This window comes from Arvicola amphibius, chromosome 5 (assembly GCF_903992535.2).
Source record: "Arvicola amphibius chromosome 5, mArvAmp1.2, whole genome shotgun sequence".
Classification (NCBI taxonomy): domain Eukaryota; kingdom Metazoa; phylum Chordata; class Mammalia; order Rodentia; family Cricetidae; genus Arvicola; species Arvicola amphibius.
In genome coordinates, this window is record NC_052051.1 from 36,330,569 (window position 1) to 36,346,580 (window position 16,012).

Genomic DNA, 16,012 nt, shown 5'->3' on the forward strand with positions numbered 1-16,012 from the left:
GTCACATAGGAAAAAGTACATGCCAAGCACCTCTAATCTAAAAATTCACAGCCCCAACTGCTCCCACACTATGCACAATGTTACTTAAAAATGCTTTACAAAATTAACTTTAGGCTCTGTGTGTAAGGTCTGTATGAAATACAACTGAGTATTTACTTTTGTAACTAGGGTCCAATACCCAGGACGTCTTATGTATAAGCAAGTATTTCAAACTTTGAAAAAAATTTAAAAATCCCAACTGTTTTTCATCCCAAGTATTTCAGATGAGAGATACTGAATTTGCACTATTCTATTCTTTCCAATGTCTGCTATCCTAAGCAGGCTATCTGTTAAAGGATATGTGATACAAATTACATACAAGAAAATTGTATGTAATTGCTACCGGGTTTTGATCTTTGATCTTGGGCAGTAAAATAAGGCTAACTACTGTATGAGCCAGCCATGATAAGCTAAATAAAAACAGATCACCCAAAGGAAGTTCTTTACTTCCAAACATTGTCACCTGCCGGAGTAGGACTGGGTCAAGGATAAGTTTAATGGAGGCCCTGAAGCAATACCTGGTTGCAGGAAGGACCATAAACTAAGATTACCTGAGCACCACCCAAGAACAGCCCAAGCAAAGTAAAGGCCTAATTTCCAGCGGCTGTAGAGAGGATCACCTGCCAGTACACACACACTCACCAGGATACCCCTAGACAAATGTCAGCCAATCAGGGGTCCTGAACCTCAGAAACCCCGCACCCCCACCTTTACTACTATAAAAACTCAACTCCGAGCTCGGGGTTCTCCGTTTATTCCAATACACTGTACATGTGGAGAGACCGAGTTTGCAAACTTGCATAAAATAAAGGCTTTTTGCTTTATATACGGGACTCCGTCTCCTTGTTGATTTTGGGGAGACTTCACGGATTTGGGCATAACAACTACATTTTCCTTCTTCCTAGAGTAAAGCTGACTCCAACTATACTGTAACCCAGATAGAATCCTTGTTTTCCATAGGATTCGGGTTGCAAGGATGAGGGAAGAAGGGTTCTTCAGCAACGCCTTAATCTATGATGGCCACTTTTTCCATTTCGTGCAGCTGCGCTAGTCAGCTAACCACGTGGGTAAGAGGCAGACACATCGTGCAAGATAGTTACAGGGCAAAGTGAAGGCGAGATGGGTGACGGTGACTGCACAGCTACGACAACAAACAAACCCAAATATGTAAAAAATAAATAAATAAATAAAAACATATCAGAAGTCGCAGACAGACCTGTGTGTCTCTGCTTTGAAGCCAAAGAATCCGTTACCGGATAGATGGCAGAAACACAGGCTTAGAGACATAGGGCGTCTGCTTCCGGCCTCGTGTGCACCCTCAGCCAATGGAAAGGCTTCACGCCACTCCCGCTTCCTCACCCTGGCAACGGGCGAGCGATTACTTCCGGTGTGAGGAGTGCTCTGCGCTGACGCGGGTGAGTGTCCCTCGTTCTCACGCTGTCCGCGTCGCTGCCGCCGCCGAGCCTCGGTCTCAGTGTGGCCCCGCAGGCCCGCGCGGCGTCCTCTCCCGACCGCTCGGGACGGCGCCCACGGCGCCACCTGCTTGGCTTGGGGCAGGGGCCCACGGAGTTCCAGGCCCCGAGTCACGGTCACGCGTGGGGCCCGCCAGTTTCCTTGGCTGCGGACTTTTCGTAGCGCTTCGCGCGCTGTGCAGTCACAGGCTGCAGGGAACTCGCGGTTCCCGGGTCCGTGCAGGACCGGCGATGTGCCACATACCGGTGTCGCGGTGGGGCCAGAGCTTCCCGGAATGTCTTAGAGGCCCGGTTAGAGTCCCGAGGGACGTTAGCATCCAGAGCTGAGGAGGCTAGGACGGAGTAGATGAGGCAGCTGGAGAGGCGGGCGAAAACAGTAGCTGGAGGTGTTTTGAAGTAGAGGCATGGAGATTCCGAGTTCAACCTAATTGTGCTGGGGAGAGGAAAGAAAGCTTCACTGGGGGGCCTTTGGACTAAGATCCTTGAAAAATAAGCTAAGGACATTTAGCTCACACACTTGGGCGTTTAATAATTTCCCTTTCTGTTGTAAATAAACAGTTTTCCTCTCATGACTTCAGAAAGCAGTGGTTATTAGAAGATGTTTGGGAAATGCAGAAATAGAGATTAGTATAACTGCTAAGGATTTTTTTCTTTCTCATTTCTTAGGTGTTTTTAGCTATGACCTGCCAGTGTGTGAGCCTACAGTTCAAACTAAAAAAAAATGCAGATTGTGTATGTTGTACTCACTGCATGGAGTATGGATACATTGGTTATGCTTTGTCTTTTTTTTTTAATTTTACGTGTGAATGCATGCATCATATCTGTCTGTGCACCACGTGCATATCCGTGGAGGCCAGAAAAGAGGGCATTCAGTTTCCTGGAGCTGGAATCATGAATGGTTATAGGCAGCATGTGGTGCTAGGAACAACTCAAATCCTGTGCAAGAGAAGCAAGTGCGCTTTACTGCTGAGCCATCTTTCCAGCCCTGGTTAAGCTTTTCTCGTATTGAGGTGTAACCAAGGCAGTACAGAGTCCATTCTTTTACATTGCTAAGTCTCTCTCTCTGTGTTCAAGGTTTTCAAAAGTTTTGTAGTATAGCTGTCTAGTTCCAGAACGTTTTTATCAGCTTCACCAGACATCTTGTACCCAATATGGTTAACCCTCCTCCAACGGCCCCCCTCCCCCAATTTCTGATCCGTGGTTCAGTATGCATCTTCCTGTTTCGTGTATTTCAAACAAATGGAATCATGTAACGGGTGTCCTTTTGTGTCGAGTCTCTTTCAGCTAGAGTAATGTTTTCAGGGCTTGTCCACGTCTATGCAACAATACGTTTATTCCGTTTTATTTATTTATTTTTCCCTGTTATTCTGGGGATGGACCTCACATATGCTAGGTAAGAATTCTACCACTGACCTACCCATCACTCCTTCCCTCCTTTTTATGGATATGCAGTTGTATTGTTTTGTATTTGGGGCTGTTTGAAATAATTCTACACATCCTCTGACTTTCTGTGTGGATATTGTTTTTAGGGTGTGGTCATGTGTTTTGAGAACTGAGCAGATGCTTTCTAAAGTGGCTACAGCATATTGAATCCCACAGATTATGAAGGCCTGCTTCTCTAATGCCCAGCAAACACCTGTTTTGCTTATGTGTATCTTAGTGGTACTAGTGAAATAGTATCTCGTTTTGATTTTTATGGTTAATAATCTTAACCATCTTTCTATGTACTTTTTGACATTTATGTAGTTTTGGAGAAATGTCTAATGTTCGACTAGATTTATCTTTATTATTATGTCCATGTACCACATGTGTGCCTGTTATTAACAGAGGCCAAAGCTACATAATAGTGCTTCAGATAGAGAGACCCAGTCTTTAAAACCTAACAAACAAAAACCACCACCACAACAAAAAACATTGATGATTCTAGAGTCACAAATATACTGTACAACTTCTAGTAAATCTAAAAGTTTTGTAGTTTTAACTCTTGTTTTTGATTACTTAATTTTGGTGTATAGTAGCAGAGGGGAGTGCACCTTTACTTTTTGCCTTCTGGCTATTTACTTTTCATCACCTTTGGTGACTTTCTTTTCCCCACTAACTGGTTTAGGAATCCATCTTGAAAATCAATTTGCCACAAATAATGTTAGTTATAACCATTCCTTTCTGTTGAACTCTTAGGTTGTATATATGTTTTAAAATTCCATATTATCATATATTAAGCATAGCAGGATATGTAAAGCTAACCAGGAGTGTGTCACATGCTGGAAATCCTAGAACTTGGGAGTGGAGGGAGGAGGAGCAAGAATTTTACGTTAGCCTTGGCTACATGACATCCAGTCTCACAAAGCAAAACAAATTATCATCAACAACATAAACCAGCCTAAGAAAGACTAAGCTTTTTCTGTTTAAAATTTAGGTAGAAGGTGTGCTCGGAAGTAGAATTACTGGTTCAAAGATGAATTTAAATTTGTTTGGAACTCATTTAATGAAGCAATGCAATCTCAATGTCATGACACTAAAAGCACAAAAACTGTGCTTTATTTTTTAAAACAAGAGTTTCTCATCTCGTGTTCCTGGTTGGCCTACAACGCTTTATGTAGGCCAGGCTGGCCTTAAGCTTGCAGCGATCCTCCTGCCAATGCCTCTCTGCAGAGCTAGGATTACAGTCCTGAGCCACTGTGGCCCTCTAACAGCACGGTTCTTCATTATCAACTGCAATAGCTTACAGGCTGTATTTCTTCTGTAAAAACATATTTTATTATCAGATAGGTGATTTCTTGACTATCTTCTCCTACACTGCCTTGGAAAGATTAAACAGGACACATGATACTTTTCTAAATTGTTTAATTAAAAAGCATGTCATCACAAGTAATAGGAAAAATATGTATAATATGCATATATGTGCATTGCATATACACATTGTATCATATATAGCCATGTGTATACTACATATAAATATAATATAATGTATAATGTAATATATAATAAATATATATGAGAGATCCAAGGTCAAGATTTATACCATAAATTAGTACCTAGAAAGTCCCTGAAGTAAAAAAAAAATAATGTTTTATTTTGAGACCACCTTCTGGTCTTGATGGCTAGTGAATTAGCATTCATCTTGGTCTCAGAAATGGCCAAATAAAGTCTCTTTTCAGTGCCTAGTATTTAATAACACAAGTTCAAATATGGAGGATACTAGAGAACACAGGATTTCTCAGTTCTCCTTAGAGGTGTATCTGTGATACTGTTAACTGTGTAGACTAGGTCATATGTAGTTTCTGCAGACACGATACCTACAGTATTGTGTATTTTCAGGCTTTTCATACTTATAGACTCCTTTTCAAAACAGTTACATCCAGCTTAAGGTACCAGTACAGTTTTGTTAGAAATGATTGTTTTTGTTCTTTTATGAATATTCTTTATTATTGGATTTTTTTTTTTTTTTGTTTTTCGAGACAGGATTTCTCTGTAGCTTTGGAGCCTGTCCTGGAACTAGCTCTTGTAGACCAGGCTGGCCTCGAACTCATAAAGATCCGCCTGCCTCTGCCTCCTGAGTGCTGGGATTAAAGGCGTGCGTGACCACCGCCCGGCTTTGGGTGTTCAGTTTATAGTTCCTCGTATGTATTATCTATGCGTGCTGGGATTAATGATGTGAGCTACCATGCCCAGCTCTTAATAACTGATGTCATGAGTATGTTACGCTCATACATAGAATGTTTGTATCTTTTTACAATGTTAGAATTTATTTATTTATTATTAGGGAGTGCATTGGTATATTACTTTGTTGTTGGAGTGTTTATTTGCCTACAGGCTACAAACTCTGGGTTAGACTTCAAGGACTGCATAATTGGGTGTGGTAATTCCGGAATTCTGGAGGTAGAGTCAGGAGTAACAGAAATTCAAGGCCATTGTTGATAACTCTTCAAGGCCTGCAGGGGGTACTTTGCTGCCTTCTCTCAAAAACAAACAAACAGAAAATCAAAAAGAAAGAAAAAAAGATTCACAAGTTTTTGTTGCCTCTAATTTGTAAAGTCATATTTGCCATGAGCTAGCTATTGCAAACCCAGGTTCTTTGATCCCAATCTTAATTACTTAAATCACACTGCATACTGTGCAGTGATGACCACATACTGGAACCCACACTAACACACACATCATCACAGAATGCAGTAAAGGAGGTGCAGGGCGTTCAGGCAGTTCTCAGAGGCCTTCCTGGAGGCAGAGGTGGAAGCTGAAGCAGATGGAGCTGCAGGAGCCAAACAAAGCAGGGCTGCTGGGTCAGAGTTGATCCATCCCAGGCTTCAGGGTTGAGTTGAGCTGCAGAGGTGATGTCTGGAACCATGGAGGCAATCCAGGTGAGGTGTGGGGCTAGATCTGGGCAGACAGGTGGGCAGACGATAATTTGAATGGGGCATGTCATCAGTGGGGATTTAGCTCGATCCTCAGAGACAGTCAGGATTTCTTTGCCTGTGGGACCCTTTATACACACACTGGTGGTGAGATGACAGGTTGTTGAGGCTGTTGCTCAGTGTTAGGATGCCCAGATAAAGGTGTACACAAACACCCTTCCTCAGACTGATGTTTTCCGTAAAGTTTTGGCTTGTTTTTGTCTGATAAAGTTTAATATGCCCATGTACTTTTACGTTTCCAGTCTGATACGTTTATAAAGGTGCTTTTTTACTTTAAAGAAAAAGTTGATTTTCAGTCTTGTGCCATGGGTGGTACTGGACAGATAGCAGTGTCTGTGCACAGTGTGTACAATGAGGAACAGAGTCAATTTGCCTCTGTGTCCGCACTCAAAATGGACCAAATTTGGCTTGTAAAATGGAGTCACCCAGGCTAAGGTGTGGCCTGGAAGCCACTGTTTTCTGTCTTGTTGTAACTTAGAGCAGGACACAGCTTCTCCACAAGTGAACACTTCCTTTCCAGGTATGACTATTAGCGGTCTATTATGCCTCCATTAGCGGTCGCTCTCCATTGCTTCTCTACTTTTAAGCCACACGGATGGCTCACTTTCTGTCCACTTAAATTTTTATAAATGATAGATTGGTGGCCTTCCTTGGTTTCTATTCACTGTTTCTAATGCTTATTTATATTCTACTCTTTGTAATGGCTCACTGATGCTCTGTTTTACGAATATATCACATTTTGTTTTTAATTGATCCGTTGTCACTTGATGAGCATTTAAAGTGCTCCCTAATTTTGGCTCCTATGAATAAAATTTGGAAATCTGTGAAGAAGTTAACTTTTATTTATTTTCAAGAGAACTACTTACTGTGTCTGTGTGTGGAGCATGCACTTGCAGTGAGTGATCTGCCTGCCTCTGCTTCCTGAGTGCTGGAATTAAAGGTGTGTACCATCACTGCCTGGTTTAGCCTTAGATTCTTAATTCTCCTTCCCCAGAGTCTCAAATTTTAGGATTATAGACATGTGCTATCATGTCCAGCTGTAGACATATAATACTTAACCCCCCCCCTTTTTTTTTTTTTAAAAAAAAAAATCTTAAAAAACATTTTTATTGTATATGTGCCATGGCACATGTTTGGAGGCTAGAGGGCAAATTTCGGGAGTTGGTTCTCTCCTATATCATGGGTTCTGAGTCCTGAACTCAGATCACTAGGCTTAAGTTTCTAATGCTCTTTTTATTGGCTTAGCCATCTTGCTTTGGGGGATCCATTCCAGAACCTTGTGCATGTTAGGTACACATGCTGTACCACTGAGCTGGGTTTTCGGCATCTATGTAATCATTAATTCTTTAAGAAAATTTTGTAGAGAATGAGCAAGTTGTCAGTGTTAAGAAATAATGTTCAGAGCTGAGAGGTGGCTCAGCGACTAAGTGCGGCGCTTGCGAGTCCAGAGGTCCCGGGTTCGATTTCTGGCTGAGAAACAGCGGCTTTCGGCTGTCCGTCCCGAGTGTGTGCGCCCTCTTGTGGCGAGCGTGGAGAAAAAAGAAATAATGTTCACAATGAATTTTAATATCATTACTGATAGGAAGTTGTGAAATGTTAATATTTAAATACATTGTTCAGAAATGAAGGCAATATGAAGATGAGCTATAGAATTCTTTAAAGATTAAAGTATTTAAAGTAATTTATGATTTTTATGGGCTTGGATGTAGGCGTGCATGGTTAGAGTTTATCCAGCCTAGTGTTCTTAGTTCTTATTGCATAGAACTTTTTAATTTTTTTTTAAATTTTTATTTTTTGGTTTTTTGAGACAGGGTTTCTCTGCAGCTTTAGAGCCTGTCCTGGAGCTAGCTCTTGTAGACCAGGCTGGTCTCGAACTCACAGAGATCCGCCAGCCTCTGCCTCCTGAGTGCTGGGATTAAAGGCGTGCGCCACCACCGCCCGGCTTGCATAGAACTTTTTAATACCTGCACATCTCTGATAATTAAGAACATTTTGTTGTGGGTATTGCCTCAGAATTGAGCTGAAGCAATAGATATTTCTCTCTCTCTCTTTTTTTTTTTGGTTTTTCGAGACAAGGTTTCTTTGTAGCTTTGGAGCCTTTCCTGGAACTCGCTCTGTAGACCAGGCTGGCCTCGAACTCACATAGATATTTCTCTTGAGATAATGCTTGGTATAAGTGTGCTACATGTTTCAAATAATGTAATAACAGTGACAAGTATGATAAACATAAACAGAGGTATTTAATGTTAATCAAATGTCATGCCCTACCCCTGGCTGATCGGCAGAAATCAATGTTTTTCTTTCCTTCTCCAGTTACCTGTAGTTTATGTGTCCCTGTAAATTCAAGATTCAGAAGAATTGAAACAAAAATAACTCCTTTATGAGTCTTTGGGCATGTTTTTCTATATTCTTTTCTGAGGTAGCATTATAAAGATGTCACTTAGAAATCAAAGTAAATTCAGAATATGGCATTTCCTTTGTTACAGCAGTTTTAAAGTGGAATCTTATAGCTTCTGGATCTTGGACTTAGTTCATTAACTAGTGCTTCTGTAATATATATATATATATACACACACACATACATACTATGTATATATACACACACATATATGTTATATACATATATATTAAGGTTCTTTAAAGGAACAGATCTGATAGACTATATAGATATATAGATATATTCATTACATGTGTATGCCTTAGTTAGGATTTTGTTGCTGTGAGGAGACACCATGACCATGGCATTTTTTTTTTTTTTTGAGATGAGGTTTCTCTGTGGAACAGTTTTAGCTGTACTGGACCTTGCTCTGTAAACCAGACTGGCCTCTGCCTCCTGAGTGCTGGGATTAAAGATGTGCACCACCATGCATGGTGACCATGGCAACTCTTATATAGGAAGACATTTAATTGGGGCTGATTTACAGTTTTGGAGGTTTAATCCATTATCATCATGGTGAGAAGCATGGCATTGTGCAGGCAGACATGGTGCTGGAGAAGGTGCTGAGAGTTCTACATCTCAATCCACAGGCAGCAGAAGGAGACTATGTGTCATACTAGGTGTAGCTTGACCATATAAGACCTCAAAATCAACCCCCACAATGACACACTCCAACTAGGCCACACCTCCTAATAGTACCACTTCCCATGGGCCAAACACTCAAACATGTGAGTCTATTGGGGCTTTTCCTATTTAAACCACCACATTGTGTGTGTATACATCTATCTGTCTGTCTGTCTGTCTGTCTGTCTGTCTGTCTGTCTGTCTGTCTGTCTATCTATCATCTATCTATCTATCTATCTATCTATCTATCTATCTATCTATCTATCTATCTATCTGTCTATCTACCTATCTACCTATCTATCTATACATATCTATATATATTTAAAAAGTGGAGCCGGGTGGTGGTGGCACACGCCTTTAATCCCAGCACTTGGAAAGCAGAGGCAGGGTTCGAAGCCAGTCTGGTCTACAAGAGTTAGTTCCAGGACAGACTCCAAAGCTACAGAGAAACCCTGTCTTGAAAAACCGAATACACACACACACACACACACACACACACACAGAGACGATAAATATACATTTTTTTCGATCAGGGTATTCTGGATCTCATTGTATACCCAACTATGGTCTCAAACTTCTCAGTTGATTATTTGTATGCTTTAAAATAATTTTTAACTAGATGTTTGTTCCATGTCTATAAATCAAGAACTTCTTCATTCCTTCTAGTGGCTGCTTTTAATTGAATCGAATTGATTTATCGTTGAGCCAGGTTCCAGCTGTGTAACCCTGTTGACCTTTATTTTGCAATCCTCTGTCTCAGCCTTATCAGTGCTGGAATTATAGATATATGTCACAGTGTCTGACCCCTTCCTTTTTTCAATTTAATATGATTGAGTGTTTTTACTTAACACTGTCATTTAAAAAGTTTTGACCACCCCACTGTCATGTTTTCTTTAAATCTCTTTGTTGCTTTTAAAGTGGTATGTTTAGTCCTAATTTAGAATAAATTCTTTTAAAGTGGTATGTTTAGTCCTAATTTAGAATAAATTCTGACCTCTTTGTTGTTATTAAAATTTAATTGTGTAATGTTTTTGAATTTTTACTCCATAGTGACTAAATTTAAAAGCTTTATGGCATTAGTCGCTTGAAAATTGTTTTATTAAATTTTATGTCTCATTACTTATCTGTGGAGAACTTCTTGCTTTTCATGATGACAGCTGTTTGAAAGAGTGCTTGTTTTATTTCTTGGATTAAACATAACTTTGTTAGCATTTATGTTTCATGATTGATTCTTGGTTTAGACATAATTTTGTTAGAATTTATGTTTCATAATTGCACTGAACAGCATTTAACTGATGATTTTGAGAGTTGAAGAATTTCTTTGTACATGGGAACAGTGGTATTACACTCTGTAATCTCAGTACTCACTCAAAAGGCTGTGGCAGTATAGTCACAGGGCAGGGCATAGGTCAGCTTGAGCCATACAGTGAGATCCTGTGCCAACAAATACACATTCAAGCTGGTGAGATGGCTCAGCTGGCAATGGTGCTTGCTCTGTAAGGCCTGCAACTAGAGCTTGATTCCCAGAACCATGTAAGGTGGAAGGAGAAAACTGACTCGCAGTGCTGTCCTCTGACTTCTACCTCCACAATATGTACACACAGTAATACTGAATAAAAGTTAAAAATGCCTCACATGTAAGTATGAATTTGTTGCTTTCTTTAAATAGAAACCTAGACTTTATATTAGTTTAGTGTGCCAGGGTGCTTGTAATTTCAAATGTCCCAGAGATTGGCTGGTGTGCAGGGAAAATAAAGTGATAGTCACGCTATGTTGAGGTTACTTCAGTATGGGCAACACAAAGACATTTAGACTAGGTGGAGTTTTTTCTTGGATAGTTTCCTTCCCCCACTTTTAAGGATCTAACTATGTAGTCCTGGGTAGGCTAGAACTGTCTATATATAACTTGCTAGATAAATAGATAGATAGATTAGATAGATAGATAGATAGGATAGATGGATAGATAGATAGATAGATAGATAGATAGATAGATAGATAGATAGATAGATAGATACATAGATAGCAAACTGACCAGGCTAGCCTCAAAGTCAGTGAGTGATCCCCCTGCTTCTGACTCTCCAGAGCTCTGGTAAAGGTGTGTGTTGCCACACTCAGCCCGGATGAGATCTTTTTATAGTTAGTTCTTTTGTTTATATGTCTTCAGACAAGTACTGTCACTGAAGTTGGATATTAATTATAAACTTCTTATGTTCTGTTACTATTATCCAATTCAATAATTTAAAAAATAACCTATTTTGAAAAATATGTGTATGACTTTTTGTAAGTAGTGTGTATGTTGGTAGAAAGAAACAGAGGTAATCTTTTCCTTTTTTCCCTAGGGTAGCTCTTTGTACAGTTGCTGTTGTGTGGAAGGATGCTCTTTTCCTGATAGAAGATGATGATCTTGGAGGATGACCATGGAGAAGGGGATGAGTTCTGGAGAAGGACTGCCTTCCAGAGCACCTCAGGCATCCGCTGCTAAAGTCACAGTCAAGGAATCAGAAACAAGGCAGCCTTGTGAGGAGAAACGAGGGGGCTTTGTGCTGGTGCATGCAGGTGAGACCTTGTGGGTGAGTTGGAAACCAAAAAGGATGTTTTCCACTTCTTGCTGTGAAAAACACCAAAGACTGCATTTTGTATCTGACAAAGAGGGCTGGAACCAAAGAACCTGTTAGATGTTATTCTGTATCTTGGTTGGAATGTTTTACAGTGGTACTTGTACCTACGTCTTCCTTATTTCCCCTCTCTTATTTACCTTATATAGTACATATGTTTGGATCAGTCATGTTAAAGCCAAAGTAATTTTTAAATATTTATTATTTTGTTTATTCTGTTTTCCCACCACACTCCCCTCTTTTACAATGAGAGTTGAGGAGGGCTGGAGAATTCTTGCTGCTCTCGAGGACCCGAGTTCAGTTCCTAGCAGCCACACACAGCAGCTTAGAACCTCCTGTAACTGCAGCTCCACAGCATCTGATGCCTTTGGTACTCATGGGCACCTTCACGCACATGACATACATAAACATGTGTGAATGCAGGCACACATGTTCACACACCCACAAAGATAAAATCAGGATCTTTAAAAAAAGAAAGAAGAGGCGAGATGAGGCAAATTTATGGAAATGTGTGTACCTTTACTTCGCTAAAAGTAGACCTGGGACTCTTAACTCCTGCTTCTGAATCTCTGGTTTATTATCATCTTGACTGCAACTTTTTAGCAATGCATCCATAATACCAGTAAGTAACTGTCTTTAAAGTTATTGGTAAACAGTACAAGAAACATCTGAAACTTGGACAAGTTGTGACAGCTTTAGATTTGGAAAACATTGTTTTTGTTGACTGTTGTGATTCTTTTCTTCCTTTCAGACACACTTTTGATGGTAGCGGCACCTAGATAAAGACTGCTAGAGATCAGAACGAGTAGGGTCAGAATGGGCAGAAAGTGCTGATCATGGGCAACCTCTGCTCCTCCTTTCTGAGTACCGACCAGGCCTGACCCTGCTTAGCTTCTGAGATCAGCTAAGATTGGGTCAGTTCAGGGTGCATGGCCACAGACACACCCTCTTTTGGTTTTTGTTGTTTTTTTTTTTGTTTTTGTTTTTTGTTTTTTTGAGACAGGGTTTCTCTGTGTAACAGTCCTGGCTATCCGGGAACTCTCTTTGTAGACCAGACTGACCTCAAACTCACAGAGATCCACCTGCCACTGCCTCCTGAGTGCTGGGATTAAAGGCGTGTACCAACATTGTTCAGCTACACCCCGTTTCTAAATTATTGGAAAGTCAAACAGATTGTTGATTACAAAGAAGTCTGTATTTTTTACTTTTTTAAAGGGTTAAAGATTACATTTCTCACATAATATACAACTCTTTTGTTCAGCATTAGACTTACCAACATTTGGTCATTTGGTTAGTACAGTTTTGTTTTTCCTAGCTATTGGTTAAACTGATACTGACAGTAATAAGAGTCAGCTCTCCATGGGGGCACATAACAATCCCACATTTGGGACATTGTGGTGGTAGGAAAACTATGAGTTTGAGATCAGTCTGGGCTACATAAAGAATTCCTGGCTACTTGAGTTACCCTGAAGAATCCAATCCAAACCAACTAACTAACCAACTCACCAATCAACCAACCAACTGACTGACCAACCAACCAGGAAAAAAAAAGCCAAAACAAAATAGCCCTTTTTAAATTTTTGATGAAATATTTATTTTTTTAAATATGTGCATGTGAATATAGGTGCTCACAGAGGCCCAGGAGAGGGTGTTAGATCCTTTGGAGCAAAAGTTACAGGCAGATGTGATCTGTCTAGCGAGTGTGGGAGCTGAGAACTGAGCTGGGGTTCTCTGCAAGAGCAGTACATGCTCTTAACCACTGAGCCGCCTCTCCAGACCCAGCCTTTAAAATTGAAAAGCAGAGTCTTATTTCTATGTAGTGAATGTCAGTGTTACTTGCAGTAGAGAAACCATAGCTCGCACAGTGCAAACATAATAGTGCAATAGTTTTTGCTGTGTACTATTGGTTGGGGGTGCTCTGAGTGCTGAGCCTGTCTTTCCTTTGTCAAACAGGGAAATGAGCAATTATTAACCAGATTCTTTTTTTTTTTTTTTTTTTTTGTTTTTTTCGAGACAAGGTTTCCCTGTAGTTTCTAGAGCCTGTCGTGGAACTAGCTCTTGTAGACCAGGCTGGCCTCGAACTCAGAGATCTGCCTGCCTCTGCCTCCCGAGTGCTGGGATTAAAGGCGTGTGCCACCACCGCCCGGCTATATTAACCAGATTCTAAAGATTAATTGGGGCCACGTTGAACTCTTTTCTTTATTCTACTCAGAAGAATTTGCATGCTAAACTTTTTGCCAGTAATATCCCTGCCTTACCAAATATTGCTGAAAGTTGGGATCCCTGAGATGGAATACAGCAGGCCTAGGATCACATGGTTCACCCCATAGGACTGCATCCGTTAGTGTGGACTACTTATAGGCAGCATCCCTGATAGTCTATTGGTAATGCCTGCTTGATCTTAACTTTAAACATTTATTCTTGGAAAATTTAATATATGAATATGATGCATCTTGATCATCTTTCCTACAGTCCTTCCCTCCAGCTTTCTTCAGCACCCTCGCCAGCACATCTCCCTTCCAAATTCCTGTTTTTTTTTCTTTTTAAACAACTGAGTCCAGTTATTGTTGCCCACATATGCAAGGATGTAGAGTCCTCTGCTGGGCTTTGGGCAGCCTTCTAGTGGCCATTACCCTAAAGAAAAATGACTCTCAATTCCTCAACAGCCATTAGGAGCCCCGCCCATTTCCATGCTGGATATATTTTTTTAAAAGATAGTTTGATCTTGTGTGTCTTGTATAACTAGTTATAATTAGCTGCTATGAGTTTTTGTTTAGTAGCCACATGAGAACAGCATTTCTTCCATCCTCAAGTTCTTCCATTCTTTCTGCTACTTCTTTGTTCTCTGAGCCTTGCAGGGGACTAGGAGTAGTGGTTAATTTGCGTGTTGCATTTGTATGTGAGCACTCATAGTTACTTATTTTCAACACTTTGGACAGTTATGAGTCTGCAGTAGCCAGTACCTTCTTTAGTAAAAAGATTGTCTGACGAAGATTGAGAACAGCACATACTTATGGATAAATATTTAGAGAGCAATTCGACAAAATGGCCATTTAGCAAAGCAACATTGATAGGTTCTCCAGTAAAACCTATAATCTCCCTGACCACAGATTTTGACCGAGAATAGTACCTGGCATGAATTCCCTCCTGTGCAGCAGACCTCAGATCTAATCACGAGAGTGGCTGGTTATAACTATGGGCAGTCTTACTGCTGTTGCACCAGTGGGTCCATCATGTCCCGTGGGTTTGTACTGTAGTGTTCAGGGTCCAGAACACCGTTGATGTCTCCTCTCTAGTACATTCTAGCATTATGAAAGCTAGCTAGCGGGGAAAGAGTTTCCTGATCAGTTCGATTGATTTCTATGTCCTGTAACTGAAGTACGAGGTGTCTTCAGCCCTTAGGTATTACTTTGTACTTATGGTGGACAGTCAGGAGCAAAGGCAATAGCCTGTATTGTTTTTGGTACTTCTGGGAACTTTCTGGCCAATAATTCATAGGGAGTTGACCTGTGCATGAAACAGATATTTAATAACCCATCATTTGGAAACAGTCTGTTCATCCATGTGGGGTACTGACATCTAAATTTTTTTTAAAGAAAAAAACTAAATATAATTAGCTTACTAAAGGATGGGGTTTAATAATGCTTCTCCATAGGTTGTTAGTTTTGGTTAGACCTACCCCCTGTACTTCTTTCCCTCAACCACTGCCCCCTTCTTCTCTTCAGCCTTTACTTTATCAGTTTTTTCTTAGCCTTGAGAAAAGTTGTATTAGGTTTTCACTAGATCCACAGGAGAGTTGGGAGATTAGACATGTAACCTTAACCTTCCTTAAGAATCTTCCTTATGGAATCTACTGAAGGAGGAGGGTCATACTAAAGAACTTTAATAAGAACATTAGCCATCAAGAGTTTAACGTTCTTGTTTCTCCTCCTTTTGCTCCCCTTTCTCCTTCTACTCCCATCCCTAGCTTGACCCTCTTAATTAAAAATAAGGGTCTAGAGAGATGGCTCAGACTTTAAGAGCACAGACTGCTATTCTAGAGGACAGGAGTTCAATTCCCAGCACATACATCATAGTTAACTGCCTGTAATTTCAGTTCAGGGGATCCAGCGCCCTCTTCTGGCCTCTGTGGACACTGCATGTAAGTAGTGCATAGACTTACACATAAAATAAAAACACATAAATCTTAAAAAGCATCAGAAAGCATTTGCTTTTGAAGAGGACTCAAGTTCACATCTCAGCATTGATGTTGGGCTGCTACAAGCACAAGTACCTCTAGCTCCAAAGAATGGAACACTTTTTTTCTGTTTTCCTTGGACACTTGTGTGAATGTGCACATATAGACAGACACACAGAATTAAAAGTAATAAAAAAGTAATAAAAATAATTTTTTAAAATTTACTTACGTATTGT

The 16,012-nt window shown here is 40.4% G+C and overlaps 1 protein-coding gene across 6 annotated transcripts in view; it reads left to right on the forward strand.

Annotated features, from left to right (window-relative positions):
* The first annotated feature begins 1,409 nt into the window (after positions 1–1,409).
* The window catches only part of Tasp1 (taspase 1), a 219,069-nt gene continuing 204,466 nt past the window's right edge, over positions 1,410–16,012 (forward strand). For 3 of the 6 annotated variants that reach the window (XR_005285506.1, XM_038331557.1, XM_038331560.1), the window contains exons 1-2: positions 1,410–1,454; positions 11,324–11,540. Coding sequence is in view for 5 of the 6 variants with exons in the window: in XM_038331557.1 (XP_038187485.1) it covers positions 11,396–11,540 (145 nt within the window). In the remaining variant the exon portion in view is untranslated. Of the gene's footprint in view, positions 1,455–5,115; positions 5,870–11,323; positions 11,541–16,012 lie in introns of those variants that run through there. The other 3 variants (XM_038331559.1, XM_038331558.1, XM_038331561.1) reach the window with 3 other exon arrangements.